Genomic DNA, 21725 nt, shown 5'->3' on the forward strand with positions numbered 1-21725 from the left:
GTTTTTGTTTTTAAAAGCTAAAGTGAATAGAGAGAAATACTGTTAATTAATGGTACATGGAGTGGATTATAATCATTGTAATGAAACAAGGTGTACAGTTTGTTGAATGTAAAACTGATGATCTGCCCTGTAACCTTTTACTCAATCCACAATAAAAACCTTAAAAAAAAAAAAGGGGGGGGGTCGATACAGGTAAATACTGTTGACTGATGGTATATGGAGGGATTGTAATCATTGCAATGAAGCAAAATATGATTTGTGGAATGTAAAACTGATAATCTGCCCTTTAAACTTAACTCAATTCACAATAACAACTTTTGAAAAATTAAAAAAAAATAAGAAAGCAAAAGTTCATTTTGAAGACAATGAAGAAAGAAAAGACCTAATGGTTGTCAGAAGAAATTCTGAAAACCTGCTCTCCAGTGTAGAGATATTAAAGTAAATGGAAGAAATAAAGAAGCAAAAGAGCAGAACAGAAATTTTCAAAGGGCAGCTCGAGAAGACAAAAGTCAAATATTATAATGGAATGTGCAAAGATCTGGAGTGAGAAAACCAAAGGGAAGAACACAGTCAGCACCTGTCAAGCTGAAATAACTGAGCAAGCTTCGACTTGCAATACTGAAGGATTCTATGGGCAAAACACTGAATGATGCAAAAGAAGATGGAAGGAATACACAGAGTCACTGTACCAAAAAGAAATGGTCGATGTTCAATCATTTCAAGAGGTAGCATATGATCAAGAGCCAACGGTACTGAAGAAAGAAGTCCAAGGTGCACTGAAGGCACTGGCAAAGAACAAGGTGCTGGGAATTGATGGAATACAAATCAAAATCTTTCAACAAAGTGATGCAGCACAGGAGGCACTCACTCTTTTATGCCAAGAAATTTGGGATACAACTACCGGGCCAACTAACTGTAAAAGATCCCTATTTGTGCCCATTCCAAAGTGAGGTGACCCAACAAAACGTGGAAACCAACAGACAATATCATTAATATCGCACACAAGTAAAATTTTACTATAGATAATTTAAAAATGGCTGCAACATTATATTAATAGGCAGCTGCCAGAGGTTCAGGTAGGATTCAGATGGGGACGTGGAATGAGGGCTATCATTGCTGACATCAGATGGATTTTGGCTGAAAGCAGAGAATACCAGAAAGATGTTTACCTGTCCTTTACTAACTATGCAAAGGCTTTCAACTGTGTGGATCATGACAAGCTATGGATAACATTGCAAAGAATGAGTATTCCAGAACACTTAACTGTACTCATGAGGAACCTGTACATAAGACTTAAGAGGCAGTTGTTCGAACAGAACAAGGGGATACTGAATGGTTTAAAATCAGGAAAGGGATATGCCAGGGTTGTATTCTTTCACTATGCTTATTCAATCTATATACTGGGTAAATAATTTGGGAAGCTGGATTATATGAAGAACGTGGCATCAGGACTGGAGGAAGACTCATTACCAATTGGTGATATGCTGATGACACAACTCTGCTTGCTGAAAGTGAAAAGGACTTAAAATTCTAATGAAGATCAAAGACCAGAGAGCCTTTGGTATGGGTTGTATCTCAGTATAAAGAAAACAAAAATCCTCACCACTCGCCCAATAAATAACACCATGATAAATGGAGAAGAGAATGAAATTGCCAAAGAATTCATTTTGCTTGGATCCACCATCAACCTGACCCAAGTCAACATATTTTCAGTAGCCTAATATGCATGTGAAAGTTGGACAGTGAATAAGGATGACTGTAGAATTGATGCATTTGAGTTATGGTACTGGACAAAAATATTACAGGTACCATGGACTGCCAGAATAACAAAGCAATATGTGTTGGAGAAAGTACAACCAGACGCTCCTCAGAAGCCAAGAGGGCCAGACTTTGTTTCTCATACTTCAGACTTATTACCAGGAGATACCAGTTTGTGGAGAAGGACATGATGCTTGGTATGGTTTCGGATCAGTGAAAAAGAGGGAGACTCCAAACAAGATGGACCAGCACAGTGACAGCAGCAATGGGCTCAGATGCAGCATCAATTGTGAGGATGGCATTGTTTTGTTACCTACTCTACGGCATCTAACAAGAACAACATCATCATCATGAAGGACCTTAATCTTCATTTTCCCAGATTCTATTAACCTTTGTTTTTTTTTTTTGTGGATTTGCCAGTTCTTTCAGTGTTTTAAAAGAATAAACCTTTTCATTGTGATCACTTTGATCCTGCTAATCATACTCTCTTTATCAGTGTTCCCTATTCTCTCAAAATTTAAGTTAAAATTAGCAATATACTAAGCAATCTTTAGTTTACAAATTTGTAAGATCTATTAAGGAGTCCTGGCAGTGCACTGGGTGAAGCTGTTCTGAGAGAGAAAGATAAGGCACTCTAGTCTGCTTCCATAAACAAGCACTGTGTCAGATACCCTAGGGAGCAGTTCTACTCTGTCCTATAGGGTCGCTGATGAGTTGACAGGAACAAGTTTTATTTGGCAGGTTAAGGAGTCCTGGTGTGGCACTGCAGGTTAATGCGTTGGACTGTAAGGTCAGTTTGAACTGCAAGGTTGACAGTTCAAGCTTACTAGTCACTCCTTGGAAACTCTATACAGAGTCACTGTTTGAGTCGGAATCGACTTGACAGTACTTAGCATTAACAACAACAGTAACAACAGAGATATAATAATGTTCATAATAAGAATCCTAAAATAATGATAAATTCTGAAGGGATATCTAAATAACAGACTAAATAAGGTTCAGTATAGATTTATATAAACGAAATCAGTTTTTGGTGTTTTTATTGAATTTTGGTGAAAAAACATATACCAAAATATTCACAAACGTAAAAATTTCCATACTAAACCAGTCATATCTATCTATCTATCTATCTATCTATCTATAGATATATATGATATATATAAACAGATATAGATATATGTTACTGTTAAGTGCCATGGCATTGGTTTCAACTCAGCGACCCTCTAGAGGATTTCCGAGGAGTGACTGTGGGTTTGAACCACTGACCTTTTGGTTAGCAGTCCAGTGCTTATCCTCCAAGTATACATGTGTTGTTTTTGCCGTTGTTAGGTGCCATCCAGTTGGTATCAACTCAAAGTGACTCATTAACAACCTATGATATGCAGATACAACCTTGCTTGCTGAAAATGAAAAGGACTTAAATACTACTGATGAAGATCAAAGACTTTGGTATGGGTTGCACCTCAATATATAATGTTGTTGTTGTTAAGTCAATTTCGACCCATAGTGACCTTGTATAGGGTTTCCTAGGAGCACCTGGTGAGCTTGAACCTCGACCTTGCAGTTCAAATGACTTTGCAGTCTGACGCATTAGCCCACAGTGCCATGCCAGGACTCCAATATATATATGTAGGTAGGTGCATATGTCAATTTTTCATCAACTCAAATACTTTATTAAAGAAACTACTTCAGAAAGTATTCACTGTATTAAAAATGAAATACACTAGACCACATTTACAAAACAAGAATCAGACCTGCTCTGATAACAGAACAGACAAAAAAGAAAGGAATGAGACGGCAGAAGATTTAACATTGGAGACCACTTTTCCCAGAGGCTGCACCAGGAATACAACTTACTGAGGTATGAGACCAGTAGGAGTAGTCGAAGCTGAAGGATTTTGGAGCTTCCTTTGGGTTCTTTGGGTTAATAATACCTGGAAGAAGGAAATGTGTAATTTTAAATCATTTATGTACATACTCTTTATATCAATATGAATGTTTCACGTTCAAAATATCCTGATTTGCAAATTCTTACCATTGAATTTGATAAATGACATTTGAAAAACAAAAGTAGACACATTCTTAAAAACTTAAAAAAAAAAATTTACACCAAAAACATTTGCTAGGTGTTACCATGAGTCTTGGTAGGTGATCCACAAATATTTTGCAACAAAATGTTTATCTTCCCTAAAGCATACAAAGGAGCTCTGGTAGCGTAGTCGTTACGAATCAGGCTGCGAACCGGAAGGTCAGCAATTCGAAACTACCAGCTGCTCCGCGGGAGAAAGATGAGGCGATCTGCTCCCGTAAAGACATACAGCCTCGGAAACCCTATTCAGGGTCGCTATGGGTCGAAACCGACCCGACGGCACTTAACATCAACAACAACAAAGCATTCAAAAATTTAAAATGGGCAGATTACTGTTTCAAGGTGCCTAATATTTTAGCACATCAGATAAACTAAAAAATTATTGAATCATCCCAACCACTCATTGAAACAGACTTTTTAAAAAATGAAAATATATACAACAAAAACATACGTATTGTTGTTGTTGTTGTTAGATGCCATAAAGTTGGCACCGGCTCATAGCAACTCTATGCACATACATATACACCCACTGAAACCTTTTTGCATGTACATTTCATTGACAATGGTTACATCTCTATGTGTCACCATTTTCTCTATTTCTGCTCTTATTATTTCACCGTTAATTTAGATTCTCTGCCTCTTAAAGTTTTCACAGGTTTTAGAATTACTGTTGCCCATTTAATCTCATACAAATTATTCTTTAAAAGACTGCAATGCCCAGAGCAAACATCTATTAAATGAGCTAAATTGTCATTTAAAGATGCTTTCATGGAACAGCATCAATTCAGGCTTAAACTCTTTTCAAATATTTTATTTTCAGAAATCCACAAATAATAAAAAATATATTATTATGATTTCATTATATATGATAATATATCATTTTAAATATACATACACACACACATAGGTGAGTAAAAAATTAACCACACTCTGGCTATAGAATTTATTTTAATCAACTTTTAGAAAAGATAACGACATCATTTCTTGACATAATCTCCTTGTTTTTTAATACACTTTGTCCATCTGTCAACAAGCTTTTATATTCCCTTATTTTTAAAATGTTTTTGGCTGAGCTTTGATCCATGAATATACCACTGTCTTCACTTCTTCATCAGAGGTGAATCTTCGTCCTGCAAGGGCTGCTTTCAGGAGCCCAAACAGGTGAAAGTCCAGTAGAGCAAGATTAGAACTATAGGGAAGATGTTTTAACATCTCAAAACAAAGTTTTCACAGAGTGTCAATGGTGTGGGTAGAGGATAAATTCAAGAATAAGTTCAAATTTTTTTTGCAGTTGCCCAACTACTTCTGCTTATGCTCTTCTGTGATTTGTTTCATTACTCATCTCACACAAACTTTTCAAAACCCAAGTCTGTCATGGATTATTTCATAGACAGAGCCGTGGCTGATTTGCAAATGATTTGCCACATAATCCACTGTCACTCATCTATTCAACAAAATCATTTCACATGCAGGCTCAATGTTGTCATCAGCTGTGGACACTATAACTCAGTGTAGATAATTATTGACTCACCCTTGGATATATAATCACAGATAATTAACTCATCTGTAGAATGTTATAAACAGGAACATTAAGCTTTGCCTGAAAAATATGAAGTCTCACTGCCCATATTGAGAGTGAGTTCTTGTGTAAGTAACACAGTCACACTATATACATCAGGGATTGACTTGGAATGCTGAGACTTAACCTCTCTTCCTTTCTGATACACACAAAGTACTAGCTCTTCATATTGCACATGGAACAGCATCCTGTATTAACATGTGGTCATGAAATCTCTTCTGAGACTAGACATCTCAACCAATCTACTTCTCTAAGGCAGGGGCACATCCCAGGCCATCAGTGAGATGTGTTAAAAATAAATCTGTCTGGAACAGCTGCTGCTCAGGACACAAATAGCAACAGTTGCTACTGTGCCTAGCTCTCTTGTTAAGATGGCTGGGTATGGCCACACACTTATGTTCCAACCTCAAATGCTGACAGGGTATTAATAAGGCTCACATTGCACATAATCATGTGACAAAGAGACCTGGTTCTAGAAAGACTATCCTTCCACACACAAATGGTATTCTAAGCAGCTAAATGTACTTGTAAAGAAAAGGCACTCCATGGAAGATTTAAATAACAGCCAGCATGCAGGGAGCTGTAACTCTGAGTCATAAGTACTTTCTACAGTCTAAGTTATATACCCAACTATGCAATGAGGCAGATGTTTTATTATCCCCATTTTACAGATTAAGAAACCATCACAGAGAGATTAAATAATTTACCCAAGACTATACAGCTAGTGGCAGAGCCAGGATGCGAATTTGGAGAGTTTGGCTCCAGAGCCCAGACTCTTAGTCAAAGTACCCATCATCTGTATGCATATTTTTTACATGCAGAAATTCCCAAAGCAAAACACAGTCATTTTTACGTGTAAGTATATGATCACACCATAAAAAAATGCCACAGGCATTTCAAATTCTTTTAAACTGGGAACTATGAAGATTATATTCCCTAAAATATGAAAGATCACACAGAAATCTCTACCAAGAAATGAAAATTAGTATCATATTTTGTGAGGCAGGTCCCAGGTTTAGTTTAATCAACAGTAAGGACGATGATGAGACGTGAGGCGTGACATGTGAAGTAGTATTTACCACCCCAAAACAGGGTTAAAATAAACACTTCTAACCACTAGGAAATATGCTGTCATAAATTCTTGGAAACATATTTCATTCACCCTTTTAGATACTCACTGGTGGTACCAATTCTGGTAAGAACAACTTAAGAAACGGCCAGTTCTCAGCCCCTGTCCCTTTATCTTCTATTCTCTAGTAAAGAAATTATTACAATCTATACCAGTGAATAACTTGCTCAATTCATATGAAACCCTTTCCCTCTTCCTCAATATTTCCTTTTTCTCAGACCTTTGAAGCTTCTGAAGTTATAAAGTTTTCCTAACTTCCAGCTCTCAATTCAAGTTAAGTAACTTCTCTAATCAATTATGTTAAAGCCTTTTAAACATAAATAAATTAAAACACAATTTAAGAAAAGCTATTTAAATATCAGTTTGGCCAAACAAGATTTAAAGATTTCAATTTCCAAATGAAAAATGAGTGTGTGTGTGTGTGTGTGTGTGGGTGGGGTGGGGGTGGTGTGGATATAAATAACATTTTAGAGTGCAAACTTTATTGTTAGGTGATAGTTGCAGAGTTGTTTAATGTTATTCTTTTCAGCTCCATATACATGTACCAAATAGAAAATACGAAGTATTTCATAATAAAAAAAATTCAAGTCTCTTGAACTCTGCAAATGAAAAAAAATTCTTATAGAGATAAAACATTAATGACATGTCTCTAAGGCTATGAACTATCTATATTAATAGATACTGGCTACCACTACCAACTGCTCTGAAAGGGATCGCATTAGAAGGTCCTGGGTAGAGTATGAGAAAAATGGGGAAAGAAACTCAAAATCATAAAAGAGATCAGACAGATCTTATTATTGGCCAGACAGAGTCTGTTGGAACCCTGAGATTATGGCCCTTAGTTACCCTTCAGGCCTGGAACTGAACTCTACACCGTGGCTCAATTTTCAGTCAAACAGTAAACTATAAAAGGGAGCCAGATGAATAGGAAAGTTCGAAGGGCAGCTTGAGAAAACGTCAAATATTATAACAAAATGTGCAAAGACCTGGAGTTAGAAAACCAAAAGGGAAGAACACACTCAGCATTTCTCAAGCTGAGGGAACTGAAGAAAAAAAATCAAATTTGCAGTAGTGAAGTACTCTATGGGCAAAATATTGAATGGTGCAAAAAGCATTAAAATATGATGGAAGGAATAAATACACAGAGTCACTGTACCAAAAAGAAATGGTCAATGTTCAATCATTTCAAGAGGCAGAAGCATATGTTCAGAGTCAATTATGCTCAAAGAAGAAGTCCAAAGTTCTTTGAAGGCATTGGAGAAGAACAAGGTACCTGGAATTCATGGAATTCAAAAACTGGTATCTTTCAATATACTGATGCAGCACTGGAGGCACTCACTCATTTATGCCAAGAAATCTGGAAGACAACTAACTACCTGCTCACTGACTGGAAGACATCCATATTTGTGCCCATTCCAAAGAGAGGTGCCCAAACAGAATGTGGAAATCATAAGACAATACCATTAATATCACATGTAAGTAAACTTGACTAAAGATAATCCAGAAACAGCTGCAACCATACATTGACAGAGGACTTCCAAAGGTTAAGGCCAGATATAGAAGAGAAACTGGAACAAGGGATATATATCACTGCTGACTGTTAGATAGATCTTGGCTTAAAGCAGTGAATACCAGAAAGATGTTTACCTTTGCTTTACTGACAAGCAAAGGCTTTTGGTTGTGTAGATCATGACAAGCTATGAACAACATTATGAAGATTGAGCATTTCTGAACACTTAATTGTGCTTATGAGGAACTTGTACATAGACTAAGAGGCAGTTGTTCAAATAGAACAAAGGAACAATGAATGGTTTAAAGTCAGGAAAGGTGTGTGCCAGGATTGTATTCTTTAACCATACTTATTCAATCTGTATGCTCAGCAAATAATTTGAGAAGCTGGACTGTATGAAAAAAATGTGGCATCAAGATCAGAGTAAGACTTATTAACAATCTGCAATATTCATATGATACAACCTTGCTTGTTGAAAGCAGAGAGGACTTAAAACACTTACTGATGAAGATCAAAGACCACAGTCTTCAGTATGGGCTGCATCTCAATGTAAAGAAAACAAAAATCCTTACCACTGAACCAATAAACAATTATTCTTATCAAAGGAGAAAAGACTGAAGTTGTCAAAGACTTCATTTTGCTGAGATCACTCATGGAAGCAGTGCTCAAAAAATCAAATGACATTACATTAGGCAAATCTGCTGCACAAGACCTCTTTAAAAGTATTCAAGAGCAAAGGTGTCGCTTTGAGGATTAAGGTGCATCTAAGCTCTGGTAGCGTAGTGGTTACGAATCGGGCTGCGAACCTTAAGTTCAGCGGTTCGAAACTGCCAGCTGCTCTGCGGGAGAAAGATGAGGCTTTCTACTCCCGTAAAGATTTACACCCTCAGAAACCCTGTACAGGGTCGCTATGAGTCAGAACCGACTCCACGGCACATAACAACAACAACAACAACCCAAGCCATGGTATTTTCAATAATCTCATATGCATGTGAAAGTTGGACAGTGAATAAGGAAGACCGTAAAAAAATTGATGCATTTAAGTTATGGTGTTGGAGAAGAATATTAAAAGTACCAGGGACTGCCAAAAGAGCAAACCAAACTGTGTTGGAAAAAGTACAGACAAAATGCTTCCAAGGCTTTTGTGACCTCTATGGGTAGCGTAGTGGTTACGAATCGGGCTGCGAACCTCAGAGTCAGCAGTTCAAAACTACCAGCTGTTCTGCGGGAGAAAGATGAGGTGTTCTGCTCCCGTAAAGATTTACAGCCTTGGAAACCCTGTACAGGGTCGCTATGAGTCAGAACCGACTCCACGGCACATAACAACAACAACAACAACAACAACATGGAGCTCTGGTGGTATAGTGGCTAAGCTCTCAGCTGCTAACTGAAAGTTGGTGGCTCGAACCCACCTCCTACTCCGAGGGAGAAAGATGTGGTAATTGGCTTCTACAAAGATTGTTGTTGTTGTTGTAAAGTGCCATAGAATCTGTTCCAACTCATAGTACAGGACTCTCTGAGGAGTGGCTGGTAAATCTGAACAGTGGATCCTGCAGTTCAAACTGACCTTGTAGTCCAGTGCTTATCTTACTGTGCCACACCAGTACTCCATGGGGTCCTATAAGTTCACTTTAAGTCATAATCAACTCAAAGGTTTGGGTTTTATTGGTTTGGTGACCTCTCTAAAATTGAGACAATTATCTAGTTAATAGGATGAGATGAGTAAAAGTACTACATAAATGTTAAAAAAAAAAAAGCATTCCAGGATCTTTAAACTAAAGCAAGAAACGTTCACTAATGGTTAAAGCAAGCCAAAGCTGAAAATAAAAGTTTTATTTCTTGTCAACAGTAAAACTATTACCATTCTGCCATGGAATCTCTGGTGCCCCTACACATTATGAATTACTCATGTGCATGGACCGTGTCTACATTGCCCTCCACCAAACAGGCTGAGCTCAGATGGATGGCCTCTATGTGTGATGCACAGTGTTCATTCCATTAACACCTACACCATTTTAAGGAGCATTAAGAAGAAAAAAAACAAAAGAAAACATGGATGTTTAATGTACACATAAAATGTAGCTTTTATCAGCTTTTGCAGAAAAAACACAGAGAGACTTGTATTACTGAAAGACTGGGCAATATTATTTTATACAATGGCTCTTATGTCAAGGTCAACTGAGCTGAAATATGTACACGTGTATAGGTGTATATGTCTTGTAATTTGTTTCTCAGGAGGCATGTACAAGAGAGTGGAATTATAGCAATGAATATGTTGAGAACATAAGCCATATTTGCACCAACATAAAAGCTGCTAGAAACGGAGCATGCACTCTGACTTATGTGTTATCAGCATACTAGCTTTGTCTAGGAAAACCTGCCACTTTTCCAAGAAGGAATAGACTCTAGCATTTTTTAGAGGTCTGAAGTCAGAACATCACTCTGTCTTAAGCACTGTATATACTTCATTAACAGTCTAGTTCAAGCCACCATCTCTCACACCTGCAACACTGATTTCCCTGCTCCCTGCCCTTTCTGCTCTCTGCACAAGATCTACTGAAAATCTTCTAATGGTTTCCCATCCCACATGGAACAAAATCTCATCAGGTTTTATAATCTGCCTCATCCCCACTCCCTCTCTGACCGTATCATAACCCTCACATTCTTCTACCGAAGCATACACTCTGTCTCAGGGCCTTCCAAGTTGCTATTCTGCCATCAATGCTCTTCTTCCAGAAATCTGAACAGCCACTCCCTAACACTCAGGTTCTGGTTCAAGCATCACCTCATCAGCAGGCCCTTTCCTAACCATCTATTTAAATCAGCAACCAGTGTTACTTTCTTACCCTAATTTATTTTTCTGCACTATACTCTTGATTCCTTATTTATCATCTGAGTCACTTCATGAGACCAGTAACTTTTCTTTTTTTAACTTTTTATTGTGAATTGAGTGAAGGTGTACAGAGCAAATTCATCAGTTTGACACTGAACGAGTCATATACTTTGCTTCATTACGTATTTGCAGTAGCCTCCATGTACCAAGAGTTAACAGCATTTGCCTCCATTCACTTTACAATTACATTCCTCCCTGTGTCTCCTGCTATCTTTATCTTTTCTCTGCTCAACTCCCTCTTGTTGTATTATTGTCTGGCCTGTCATCTTTATCAACGTGTGTCTGCCCTTTAGCCCAAGAATAATTTCCCTCCCCCCACATCCCCACGCACTTATAACCATCATAGATTGTTTCTTTGATTGAACAATTATATAATTCACAGTTTCAAAAATGTAACAGTGGCACACACTCTTCCCACCTCCTATCCCATAACCTTCACTGGGATGAGTCTGTATCTTGAGGCATAAAGTTCTGAATGTGCTTCCATAATTCTGGTTTTGCTTGGATATTGGTACTTCTCGAGTTGTGGCTCACTAGCCCGTAGCTCTCGGGGGCGGGGGTGGGGTGGGGAATCTTTGTTGTATGTTGTTGTAGAAGGTCTATGCACTGTGCAGTGTGTCTGCCTACTCTGCCATCTTGCCAGAAGTCAAATCAATCTCATAGTTGCAGCCGGCTGAGTGGCAGGTGGCCAGCAAGCGTTATGAGCGGGGGTACCACCCCAGGGTGAGGTGGTTCAGCATCTAGCTGGCCTGTGGGTGGCAGCAGGGGTGTATCTTCTCAGGCAGTGAATGGGCAGCTAGCTGTGGGACCAGGCTGCAGCGGTGGGGCCTGACAGCCAGGCTGGCCCCTGCCATCTTGGTGGGCCTGTACTGTACTGATATGTATGAATATTTCTGTGACATGGCCCAGTTGGTCACCAGCATACTACCCCTTCCTCTAGGCCAGTAACTTTTACACTCACTGCTATATCCTCAGCTCCCAGAGCAGGGTCTGGGCACAAAATGACTCCTCAATAAACACCTGATGAATAAATGACTATGTTAGCCTTAATCTCCTTACTTTCCTTCTAGATTGAGGCTACAAACCATGACTCCTCTCTTTCAGTATCACCTACTGTGCTGACTTCAGAAGAAGGTAACTCTTGTCTGTGAACTGGAATGTAGCTCCCTGGATACCACTTTGCTTCCTGAGTCTTTTCTCCCCAGTAGTCAACTTATTCAGCAAGAAACACTAATTTCTTATGAGGTAAAGAAACTACACCTCAACCTAGAAAGTAAAAATGCAACTTTTAGGAAACAGTTTCTGTTGTTGTTAGGTGCCATCAAGTCGGTACCGACTCATAGCGACACTACGCACAGCAGAACGAAACACCGACCGATCCTGGGCCAACCTCACTATTGTTGCCACGCTTGAGCCCACTGATGCTGCCACTTAGCCAATCCATCTCGCTGGGGGTCTTCCTCTTTTTCTCTGACCCTCCACCTTACCAAACATGATATCCTTCTCCAGCGACTGGTCCCTCTTGACAATATGTCCAAAGTATGAGAGACAAAGTTTGGCCATCCTGGCCTCCAAGGAGCACTCTGGCTACATTTCTTTCAACACAGGTCTGTTGGTTCTTTTGGCAGCCCATGGCACTTTCAATATTCTCCTCCAACACCAAAACTCAAAAGCATCAATTCTTCTATGGTATTCCTTAGTCACTGTCCAGCTTTCGCATGCATATGAGGTTACTGAAAATACCATGACTTGGGTCAAGTGCACCTTAGTCTTCAATCTGACATCTTTGCTCTTCAACACTTTAAAAAGGTTTTGTGCAGCACATTTGCCTAATGCAATACGTCAGTTGATTTCTTGACTGCTGTTCCATGAGTGTTGATAGTTGATCCAAGAAGAATGAAGTCCTTGACAACTTCAATCTTTTCTCCATTGATAAGAATGTTGTTTACTGGTCCAGTGGAGAAGATTTTTGTTTTCTTTACATTGAGATGCAATCCATACCAAAGGCTATGCTCTTTGATCTTCATCAATAAGTATTTTAAGTCCTCTCTGCTTTCAGCAAGCAAGGTTGTATCATCTGCATATCGCAGGTTGCTAATGAGTCTTCCTCTAATCCTGATGCCATGTTTTTCTTCATGGAACCCAGCTTCTCAGATTATCTGCTCAGCATACAGGTTGAATAAGTATGGTGAAAGAATACAACCATGTCGCACACCTTTCTTAATCTGAAACCATTCAGTGTTCCCATGTTCTGTTCAAACAACTGCCTCTTGTTCCAGGTACAGATTCCTCATGAGCACAATTAAGTTTTCAGGAAAACTCATACTTTGCAATGTTGTCTATAGCTTGTCATGATCCACATAATCGAAAGCCTTTGTGTAGTCAATAAAACACAAGTAAACATCTTTCTGATATTTTCTGCTTTCAGCCAAGATCCACTGGACATCAGCAATGATATACCTTGTAGGAGGCAGGAGAAAAGATGACTAGCTTTTAAATAGTGTAGGCAGAAGATGATATACTAATAGGTCATAAGAAAGAGTAAGGATTAAAAAAAAAAAAATGGAGGCTAGGTATTGAAAATCTGTCTTCTTTAGAGTCTTTAAAACTGTCTCTTAGTTTGTGTTTTGCAGAAAATAAGGAATCTCATGGCAGACAAAGCTCTTACCATTAGAATTTGTTGCTGCAATGTGTTCTCCTGTGTCCTAGATATAACAAGTTTGTCATAATATGAGTATTCTTGTGTAGGTGTGAAACAGATTCTTGACCTCACCCACAATACACATACCCAGAATGCACAGCCAAGTGGTAAACACTAAAAGAAATAAATACATGCTGATATCCTCAACATTCAACTTCCCAAGTTGCTTCTCTGAAACATATGAGGAAGCTTAAAAAAAAAAAAATTATGGAAGAATTCCATTTTTTTTTTTTCCATTGTCTTTTAGTTTCACTTCTTTCTCCACAAAGCCCCCTTCCCTTGTATATTCAATTAGGAGGAGGATGTACACAGACCTTAGCTCAATGACTAGTACAGAACAGGAACTCAGTAAATACTAGGTGAATCTTTGTAGAAACTCATTACTACATGCAAAGTGGTACATACACTCAAAGATCAATATAAGCTTCCGTTACCACTGCATCCATCTGGCTCTAAGTCTGTTTTTCTGAGTTTTCTGCCCTGTCTTCCAGTAATCCCTGTGCACTTTTAACCAATGGATTCAGGTCTCTAATCTCCAACTCCAATATAATAGTAACTTCTATTCTAACATTAAATTTTCTAAAGGAAAGGTTATTGCAAAAGATCTTAAGATTCTATTTTAAGAAGGAAAAAGTTAAAAACAGCATTTTATTCATAGAGCACATTTATTAAGCACAAACTATATAAGTAATGTGCTGGAAATACAATGTAAAATGCTAGTGGTGCTGTTGGATAAGCACTGGACTTATAACCACAAGGTTGGCAGTTCAAGTCAACTAGCCATTCCTGGGAAGAAAAATGAGGCATTCTGCTCCTGTAAAGATTTACATCCTTGAAAACCCTATGTTACTTTTAAGTGCTGTTGAGTCATTTCTAACTCATAGTGACACTGTGTAGAATTTCCAAGGAGCAGCTGGTGAGCTTGAAACGCAGGCTTTCTGGTTCAAACAGACCTTGCAGTTCAGTACATTTGCCCGTTGCACCAACACTATACAGGGACTCTAATATTAGTGTTGAAACGACTCAATGGAACCTAACAACAACAAAGGTTTTAAACCAATCAAGGAGACAGACATATAATTAGACCAAATAAATGCACGCTTTCAAATTATATAAGGCACACTAAAGTACATAAATTGAAGTCCTGGTGCAGTACTGTAGGACACAAGCACTGGAATGCTCACCACAAGCCTGGTAGTTGAAACCAACCAGTGCCTCCTTGGAAACAGGGTTGCTTTGAGTTGGAAAGATGGCACTTTACAAAGTACATGAAAGGAGCACTGATTGCACTGTAGGATGAGCACTGGCCTGCTAGCCATAAAGTCAACAGTTCCCAACCAGCAGCCACTCCGTAGGAGGAAAGATGAGGCTGTCTACTCCAGTAAGGATTTACAGTCTCAGAAACCCTATGGGTTTTTTTGAGTTGCTATGAGTAAGAATTATGAGTCCTGGTGTGGCACTGTGCGTTACTGTGCTGGACTATAACGTTGGTTTAAACTGCAAGGTTGATGGTTCAACCCCACCAACTGCTTCTTCGATGCCCTATATAATCGCTATGGGTTGGAACCGACTTGATGGCACGTAACAACAACAACAACAACAACAGTGAATTGACTCAACGGTAGTGGCATTTTTTTTTAAAGGTATATAAAGAGGCCTGTAAAAAGAAAACATGTAAAAAAGGTGATTTTTGAGCAAGTAAATTCTTGCTCGAATCTGCTTTCTAGTAATATGTATGCTTTATATATATCTAACTGTGAGAAAGGGAGGGGGCTAACTATAGTCTTTATATAATTTTGTACTATAAATGTTGTACAAAGCACTTTAATTATGTTACTTTTGGATTCTTGTTACTTTTGGATATAGGGAGCTTTGGGGAGAAAAAGGTTGTGCTGGAGATGTCACTAGATTTTTTTGGCAAACTCAAAACATTCTTTGTTAGGAAAGTTAATATAAAGTTACAGTGTTTCCACAGTGAGATGTTAATTATAGTTGCAGGCAAAATCTTTAGTAATTTGCCAACAACAGTATAATTGCAACATAGAGACTTTGTGATATTAGATAAACAAATTTATTCTGGAGAATAAGAATGCTTTTTAAGTACAAATCTTGTTTTGACTGCCTTATTTACTATGGCTCAGTAATTAAAACCTTACTTCTGCATCATAGTTGCAAAGAAGGCAAGGAAAAACGGGATAAAATTGTGGGAATTTAACCAACTTTGTCAGGCCAATTTTGTCATGAAGGTGCCCCAAGAGAGAAAAAGGCCAATTGTGGTTTATTAATGAACATTTGAAACATTCCGTGGTCATCCTTATGAAGGCATTCATATTTATTTTGGATATGGTTCTTCAGGAAGTCTGTACATAAAAGATGCCATCATGCTCTTCTCTAGTTCTTCTAAGATAATGATGTCAGCTACAATCAAGGAATACAAAGAGGGAAAGTGTGACAGTTATGTGCTGTTTGTTGTTGTTAAGTGCTGTCAAGTTGGTTCTGACTCATAAGGACCCTGTATAGGGTTTGAACTATCCTCCTCAGAGTTAACAGTCAAATGCCGATCTCCTCAGAGTTAACAGTCAAATGCCGATCATCCACATGTTAGACTTGGGAAAGTATACAGTCAGATTTTGAGGCTGCGCTCTGGAAATCAGTCTTTATGGCAAGAGGGATTTGGATGTGATAGGGAGTCAGGACTAGAGATGAGGGTGAGCAAATGTGATTTAAAAAAATAAATATGCTAGTTATATTGTTGTTGTTATGTGGCATGGAGTCGGTTCTGACTCACAGCGACCCTGTACAGGGTTTCCGAAGCTGCAAATCTTTATGGGAGTATAAAGCCTCATCTTTCTCCCGTGGAACATCTGGTAGTTTCAAACTGATGACCTTGCGCGGTTCATAGTCCAATTCGTAACCACTACGCTACCAGAGCTCCTTATAGTAAACATTAAATAAACCCTCAATGAACTATCCTGCTCTTACTATGCAAAGTTTGAATGGTTTTCAAGAGCGATGATTTGGAAGACTTACATCTCATTCAATTTAAGTGACCCCAAGAAATCTGCATTGATTAATAATGTCCCTTCCCTTTCCACCAAGCTTCCCTGCATCAAGAAACATCAAACGAAAATTTAATCTAATGTTGTTGTTGTCAGGTGCCATTGAGTCGGACCCGACTCATAGCGACCCCATGTACAGCAGAACGAAACAATGTCCAATCCTGGGCCAACCCCACCACCGCTGCCACACACACTTGACACCATCAATGATGCCACCTGGCAGATCCATCTCGTTGGGGGTCTTCCTCTTTTCTCTGACCCTCCCTCTTACCCAGCATGACATCCTTCTCCAGTGACTGTTCTCTCCTGACAATATGTCCAAAGTATGAGAGACAAAGCTTAGCCATCCTGGTCTCCAAGGAGCACTCTGGCTGCACTTCTTCCAAAATAGATCTATTGGTTCTTTTGTCAGTCCATGGCACTTTTGGTATTCTCCTCCAATACCACAACTCAAAGGCATCAATTTTTCTACGGTCTAATAGTTAAGTTCAAATTCAAGAGACATTTAGCACAAAATAGTAAAGTAATACATATTCTGAAGTGTCATCGTGTTGCTTCCAACTCACACCAACTCTGTATAGGATTTATGAGGAGCAGCTTATAGGTTTAAACCGCCAACCTTGAGGTTAGCAGTCCAGTGTTTATCCTACAATGTCACACCAGGACTCCACAATATTTTGAGAGGTAACTCATACAGTACAGTGGTTCAGAATGAGGGCTCTAGATGCAACAACCCATGTTCATTTCTATGTTTCCCAATTCTCAGATATGCAACCCCAAGCAATAATTCCAATTGTTTGCCTCAGACCCCTTGTCTGTGAAATAGGGAAAAGAAGATATCCGATAAGATTATTGTAACGATTGAATGAATTAAATTCTGTGAATGCCTAATTGTGTCTGAGACATCTCAAGTGCTAAAGTAGTTGCTTATATTATTAATTAATCATGATTTCCTTCCTAATCTAACTAAAAGGCAATTTAAAAAGCAAAGGCTGCCACTACCAACCAGGGACACAATACGAGGTCCTGAATAGAGTGGACGAAAAACATAAAACAGAATTAAAATTCCTAAAGACGATCAGACCAATTGGATCAAGAGAAAACTAGAGGAACCCCTGAGACTGTCATCCTTAATGGCTTGGAACAAACGTATTTCTGTATATCACCTTTCAGTCAAATAATACATTGGCTTATATTACTTCATGAGTAACAAACTCCCTAAAGCAATAAATGTTAGAGACCAAATGGTCAACATTGATCTACAAGCAAAGATGAGATGGCAAGGAGAGGAAGGGAAGCTAGTTCAACGGAAACAGAACAAACAGAATGGAAATAATGAGAATGTTGACACACTGTGAAAATTATAACCAATGTCAGGGACAATGTACATAAAAATTACTAAGCAAGAATCTAATTTCTGTGTAAATTTTTAACTAAAATACACTATTAAAGAAAAAGAAAAACAAAGGAAAGTCTTTTTTCTTTTCCTTTCACCCATTTTGCCTCCTCAAGTTTATTCACAAATATAAAAGGAACTCTTTGGTATCAGGCCAGAACAATGTCATGGGGAAACAATTAGTGTAGTTAAATCATTTCCTCATTTATGCTGCTTCTGCTAATTCTGGCTATAGTGTTTTCTGTTCTGTCAAAACAGAAAGGGCTTCCCAGACATTTCCTACCTTTCCCCACCCTAACTCTCAATTGTTTAGCTGGTCCTCCTCCTCAAATGCTTTCATTACACTCACCACACCACTTTGATTATCTAAGACATGACAAAAAGCCCTGAGAGCTTGGTGGCTTCCCAGACTATGCTTGTTGAATAACAAAGACCAAGCTCACCAGCTGCTCCGCAGAAACCCTATGAAGGGTCGCTATGGGTCAGAGTCGACTTGGTATTTCCTATAGACACTATCACTTAACAACTTCATTTCACATTTCTTAAGCTTACCACCAGTATGTACACATCATTCATCCCTAAAAAATACATCTAAAAATAGTACTTAGCCCACTACATTTTTTTTTTAAGCATAAAATCATCACAGATCTTGATGCACTATAGCAAAGTAAACTTGGCATACTGTCTGATGAGAGTTACAGTCTCTTTCACAGTCTCCTGTGCTGGATTCCAGACTCTGTTACTTCCCATTATACTCCACTGGGTAGCTACCAAAAACCATCAGTACTGTTCTGTTACTGACATGGACTTTTACAAATAAATACTAAAACAACTCTTGTGAATTGCAAACAAAGGAGGCAATAAAAACAAAACTTGGCATGACTGCTCTCTCCTGTGAGAAACCAATAAATGCAACCTCAAAAAGACTAGGACAAGAAAATGTAAAGTAGTAAAGAAAGAGAACTACAGGAAGATTTTTATCTAGTCACCTCTCCTGGCTACTCTGGAATCTATACAGGTTAGCTATGAGTTGGAATGACTTGATGGCACTTAACAACAACAACAACATGGGCAAAATATTGAATTATGCAGAAAGAATCAAAAGAAGGTGGAAGAAAATACACAGAGTAACTATACCAATACGAAATGGTTGGAATTCAGAAAAATGATTATAAAATGAATCAAAACACTATACAATGGAGTTGAGAAAAATAAGGAAGAAAGTCAGGAAAACACTACAAGAACAATCAAATAAGACAGATACAACATTGGAAACAATTGAAAACCTACAGAAAGAGGTCCAAACGAGTAATAATAGAATATCAGAAATGGACAGTACACTGAAAGGGCAAAGGAGTAGAATTGAAGAGATAGAAACCAGAACTAGTGAGCGAGAAGATAAATCTCTCAACACTACTAAGACAGAAGAGCAAGCATGAAAAAGGAAAAAAAAAAAAAAAATCTGAAGAAGGCCTAAGATTCGTGTTGGATAATGTGAAGAGGAATAACATAAGAATTATTGGCATTCCAGAACAGGAACGATTACACAAGTCCACAGAGGAGACAATTGAAGAGCTGCTGGAAGAAAATTTCCCTAACATCCTGAAAAGCTAAAAGATAAGCATTCAAGAAGCTCAAAGAATCCCAGGATGGACAGACCCTAAAAGACAATCACCAAGACATATAATAATCAAGCTCTCCAAAATCAAAGATAAGGACAGAATCCTGGAAGCAGCTAGGGAAAAGAGTAGTGTAACATACAAAGGCATCAGATTAAGTTCGGATCTCTCAACAGAAACCATGCAGGCAGGAAGGCAATGGGGTGACATATATAAAACCCTGAAAGAAAAAAACTGCCAACCAAGAATCCTCTACCCAGCAAAACTGTCAATCAAATATGAGGGTGTAATCAAAACATTCCAGAATAAACAGAAGCTAAGGGATTTTGCCAAAGGAGCTCTGGTAGTGTAGTGATTACGAATCGGGCTGCGAACCTCAGGGTCAGCAGTTCGAAACTACCAGCTTTTCTGAGGGAGAAAGATGATGCATTCTGCTCCCGTAAAGATTTACAGCCTTGGAAACCTTGTACAGGGTCTCCATGAGTCGAAACCGACTCCACGGCACATAACAACAAAACAAGGGATTTTTCCAAAGCCAACCCTGCTATGAAAAACATCCTAAAGGAAGTTCTGTGGACTGACAACCAACAAGAACAGACAACAACCAGAAAATGACATACATGGCAGCATCACCGTGAACTCGATCGACAAACGGAAGAGTTAAGAACTGAATAAAATTGTAAGAACAGAGGATCTGGGAGGTCAGTATATGATCAAAACAATTACAATGTAAAAGAAGGTCAACACAGAGGAACAGAGATCCAGGTGTTGAGAAGGTCAGGTATATTACAGGATAAAATAAACTATCTTAAACGGAGGGAAAAGTTAATGGAATATAAGGTAACCACACAACAGTGGGGTTGGGGTGGGGGTTTTAGTTCGGGTGTTAGGGAAGGCAATATAAGAAGGCGAGGAGACGGAAGAACTAGATAGATAGGGAAACACTGAGACAGGTTTGCATGGCCTAAGTAGGACAGATGTAAATAGTGATGCATGCTCAACCTTGGAACAACAGGGCTCTGTGATACAGGGATTTAGGCATAGTTTGAAGAGGGGAAACAACTCTAAAATACTTGGCTGTCTATGAATATTGGTTTCCCTTGCCTACTATTATAAAATAGACACTTGCGTGGGATAGAAAGGAATGTTGGGAAACATGATTAGAGAAAACTTGTAAGCCCGTCTTCAGCCTATAACTGGAATACCTAAAAGGGATCCTAGAAGTTGCCCGGTGAAATCCTAGAAGTTGCCTCTTACAAAGCCTTTGTAGCATATAGGACCTTAGGTGGAATCCTGAGTCCCATCCAGGACCTTCCAAGGTGGTACATCCCCACTAGTAAGGACAAGCTGACCAGCCTGGAACAGCTAGAGCAATAGAAGATACATCTTCAAAGAAAGATCATAAGGAAAAACCCAAAACAAAAATGTCAGCATGACTGGCTACTACAAGAATAAGTAAGCTGTTTACCAGGAAGCCATCAAGGCAAGCAATCAAGTTCCTCCAGGAAAAACACCCCTCTAAAACTGAAACTCAAAGGGAACACATGAACAGGTATATACAAGCTTGCTGGTGAACACACTGGTCTACTGGTGGGTGGAAGAGGGGGAAGAGATTGGGATAAGATTCATATGATTCAATAGTAAATAATTGTTATCATGGCTAATTGCGACCATCATAATTTTAAAGGTAGAAGTTCTGTAACAAAAACAGGGGAGTGGTTAATCTTACAGTCCAGAAACAGCGGATCCGAGGACCATCAAGGGATAAGAGCACAAGCAGAATGCGGGACCTTATCCAGAGAAGCATCGATGCCAGAGACGGAGGCTGAGATGGGGTCATGGAGAGGGGGAGCAACTGAGGACTCTAGATTCATGGACTGCGTTACGAAGAGAAGGACTAAGAGCTGGTGGCCAAGAGACAGACTTGCAGAATGTGCCCTTTGGAGGTGTAAATTATTATATATGCCTGAGTGTTCTGTTTTGTTTTGTTTT

At 38.8% G+C, this 21725-nt stretch overlaps 1 protein-coding gene across 2 annotated transcripts in view; it reads right to left on the minus strand.

Moving 5' to 3' along the window:
- The window catches only part of KIF1B (kinesin family member 1B), a 196135-nt gene that overhangs the window by 135466 nt on the left and 38944 nt on the right, over positions 1 to 21725 (minus strand). For both annotated transcript variants that reach the window (XM_006866398.1, XM_006866399.1), the window contains one exon: positions 3616 to 3692. In XM_006866398.1, coding sequence (XP_006866460.1) covers positions 3616 to 3692 — 77 coding nt within the window. The remainder of the gene's footprint in view (positions 1 to 3615; positions 3693 to 21725) is intronic.

The sequence above is a fragment of the Chrysochloris asiatica genome, unplaced genomic scaffold (genome assembly GCF_000296735.1).
Source record: "Chrysochloris asiatica unplaced genomic scaffold, ChrAsi1.0 scaffold00090, whole genome shotgun sequence".
Lineage (NCBI taxonomy): Eukaryota > Metazoa > Chordata > Mammalia > Afrosoricida > Chrysochloridae > Chrysochloris > Chrysochloris asiatica.